General features: G+C 38.2%; 1 protein-coding gene across 5 annotated transcripts in view; it reads right to left on the reverse strand.

Annotated features, from left to right (window-relative positions):
• Positions 1 to 3,474, reverse strand: part of Clhc1 (clathrin heavy chain linker domain containing 1) — a 30,272-nt gene that overhangs the window by 20,164 nt on the left and 6,634 nt on the right. For 2 of the 5 annotated variants that reach the window (XM_029545181.1, XM_029545180.1), the window contains exon 1: positions 637 to 715. In XM_029545181.1, coding sequence (XP_029401041.1) covers positions 637 to 715 — 79 coding nt within the window. Of the gene's footprint in view, positions 1 to 636; positions 858 to 3,002; positions 3,263 to 3,474 lie in introns of those variants that run through there. The other 3 variants (XM_021210790.1, XM_021210789.1, XM_029545179.1) reach the window with 3 other exon arrangements.

Below are 3,474 nucleotides of genomic sequence, written 5' to 3' on the forward strand. Positions count from 1 at the left end.
GCCCCTGCTCCCCTACCCACCCACTCCCACTACTTGGCCCTGGCCTTCCCCTGTGCTGGGTCATATAAAGTTTACAAAACCAAGGGGCCTCTCTTCCCAATGATGGCTGATTAGGCCATCTTCTGCTACATATGCAGCTAGAGACTCGAGAAATCTAATTTTTTAAAAATTGTTTTCAAGTAGGATTTTGTTCTCCTTGGTGGGTTTCTTACTACTGGAATCATGAGATTAAGTGCTGTCATTCAGGCGGGAAGCATGAACTTGTACTGACAAATCCTCCATGCATAAAATAACTTCCTTCCTTTTATGATACCATAATGTAACTTCATAATATCAAGAGGGAATCATAAAAATTCTCAAGCAAAATTAAGTTTAACTTGAAATATAGAATAATTGGTAGAAGGGAATATAAAATATAGCTTAAAATAACATTTTAATTAAAGGCTGGCATGAAATAATCTTGTAACCTGTAACTTGAAGGCTGAAGGCCTTGAGCAAGAACAGCCTGATGAATTCAGTTAACTTTGACTAAAATGTGACACCCTATCTCAAAATAGTAACATAAAGAAAACAGTGATTTTTTTTTTCTTAAAAAGACTCACTGATTATCACTCAGTAGCATGGCACTTTACTCACTTTGCTTCAAGTTGGAGTGCTCTTCTCTGGTGATACACCAGTGCTGTAGGCTCTTCTGCCAAAACTTTAAATTTTCCATGAAGATAAAAAGCAGTTCTTCGGCCTTTCTTTATTGTCTCAATAAAGGCATCATATTCTCTTTTGATTGAAGTAAGAATGGACTTGTATGCACTGACATAGTCTATTACCTGAAATATAATTTTTCTGTCTGTGGCACTGAACTTTTTAATAGAAAATATGGTGATGAAAAGCCTTTTAAGCAGGCTATTTTAGGTGAAACGTAATTATTAATTAGACATATAAGCATCTTACACAAACTCAACACGAGTAGGCACTAAGAACAATAACCACCAAGCTCATGCTCTCCGTGGGTCACTATGTAGATACTGTGATCCTAGATATGAAAAAGGCTTTCTTATACTTGGTATGAACTCATACATGAGACATGAACTGATATCATACTAGTTTTACATTTCTCAACTGTAGGTCTTTTAATTATGTATCTAGTCTCTTGACTTAATTTTTACATTATTTTTATACTATTTTTAATAATTTGTGTGTGTGTCTGTGTATAGGTATGTGCATGTGAGTGCAGGTACCTGCGGCAATCAGAGGTTTCAGATCCCCCAGAGCTGGAGTTACTCGTAGTTATGACCTACCTGATGTGGGTGCTAAGAACCTAACTCAGGTCTTCTGGAAGAGCACTTTACGCTCTTAACCAGTGAGCCATTTCTCTATCCCCCACTAAGATACTGTAATCTGAACTCATTCACCTCCACTAAGAAAATCACATCAGTGCTCCTAATTGTATCTCTATTCTCAACATGTCAAAACAACTGTGAAAACAGTCCACATCACTACATAGTCATAATTTCCAATAATATGTAAGCAAAGCAACTATCAGGAAGGATAACAGAGAAAAAGAACAGTAGAAAGGTTAACAAAGAAACCTAAATGCCCTCAGAAAGGCCACTTTCCATGAAGCAGGGGAGGAGTAGGGAGTGGTGGAGGTGGCTCCACAGCACATGCCCCTTTATTAGGGGTGTTTTTTCTTTTTTGTTGTTTTGTTTTGGAGACAGGGTTTCTCTGTATAGCCCTGGCTGTCCTGGAACTCACTTTGAAGACCAGGCTGGCCTTGAACTCAGAAATCCGCCTGCCTCTACCTCCCGAGTGCTGGGATTAAACGAGTGTGCCACCACGCCCGGCATGTTTATTAAATACTGATGATATATAGGGAATAAAAGTAATTGATCCAAATTTTTCTCTGAAGTCTGAAATTATGCTTGTTTTTCTCTGCTACATTTCTTGGGTGTGTTATCCCCTACAAGTGGTTTTGTTTGTTTGTTTGTTTGTTTAGCTAAATAGTATCGAAAGAAAGTTAGCCAGGAAGACATCCATTTTATCACAAGTGATCTAGAGAAGTCATTAATCTGCAGCAAGTACCAGGAAAAGGTACCTGAGGAACACAGTGCTCTTTTTTATTTTTGCCATAGCCACACCCTGTTTACCTCAAAGAGGACACTTTCATAACGAAGAGCTTTCCACACTAAGTACCTGATACTTGTTCATCTTTATCTCATGTGTCCCTGTTGTGTGCTCTAATAATCCAACTCAGGTGCATGAATGGGTAGTCAATACAGCTACAGTGACTCCATGAACAATGATCATGCCAGTGTGCTACAAGAACCAGATCTCAAGAGAACACCGATGGCTATCAGTTTGAATATACAGAAAAGCACTAAAGTGGAAGATGCAAAGGAATACCACCATATCTAGAACTCTAAAACGGCTCAAACTGTTGAAATGAAATTTCATTCATTAATTCAGTCACTGATTTTATGTCATAATGTTGTCCATGGTGGCTGTCAACTCCTGGCTGCGAAGGATTCCCCAGCTTCAGCCTCCCTACCAGCTTGGATGACTGGCATGTGGCATAGCACCTGGCTCAAGAAGCCTCAATTTAACATGCCATATCATATCTAAACCAAGATTTTACTGATACCACAAACAAACCCATAACATAAAATACTAGATCTTGTTTACAATGCAAATTCTAGCAAACTAGCACCTTCACTTGAAATGTTAAAAATGATTACCAGAGGGTACAAACCAGTTATTGGGGAAAAAAAATACTGCTTGCTAAACTAAAATAATTGACTCTAACTAGTCTAACTAGCCATCAAGAAATGTAAATTCTGCACTTGAGCTTTCCCTCTTCATCCTGGTTTAACAAAAATGGATGAACTCCCCCAAACTAGCATACAGAAAGCAGTGGCCAGGCAGGCAAGTAGCATTCCTGAGGTGGTAGTTAAGCTAGGTAACAAATAGCCTCTTGAAACATGCCCTACTCAAGAGCATCATGGTACCTTGTCGAAAACGTTTCGGTATATGGTGTAATATTCATCAGCAGGTCCTTCCTCGTTGCAACCCACTCTTTTGGTTTCTGTAATTATATATCTTTGTATGCTTTCCAAAAACTCCTTGTCATTTTTACTAATGATAGGAGGTAGAACTGCATGTTTGTTTACTTCTTGGACTGACATAAATCTTAATCTGTAAGCTTGTTCACTGGAGAAAAATTAAACCTTGACCTTCTTTTGCAATAAAGCCAAAAGCTTTAGTGAGCCTGAAAGAAAACATGATAATCAGTTAATGTGTAGGTATAAACCTCTTAAGTCAAAAGTCAATTTAAGAATACATATATGTCAGAAGAAAAATTAAGAGATCTGTTATTGATATAAATATTCCAGGCAATGAATTAAAATGCCCATCCATGCTAGTCTACAGAATTTCTCTCTCTCTCTCTCTCTCTCTCTCTCTCTCTCTCTCTCTCTCTCT

Source organism: Mus pahari, chromosome 13, assembly GCF_900095145.1.
Source record: "Mus pahari chromosome 13, PAHARI_EIJ_v1.1, whole genome shotgun sequence".
Lineage (NCBI taxonomy): Eukaryota > Metazoa > Chordata > Mammalia > Rodentia > Muridae > Mus > Mus pahari.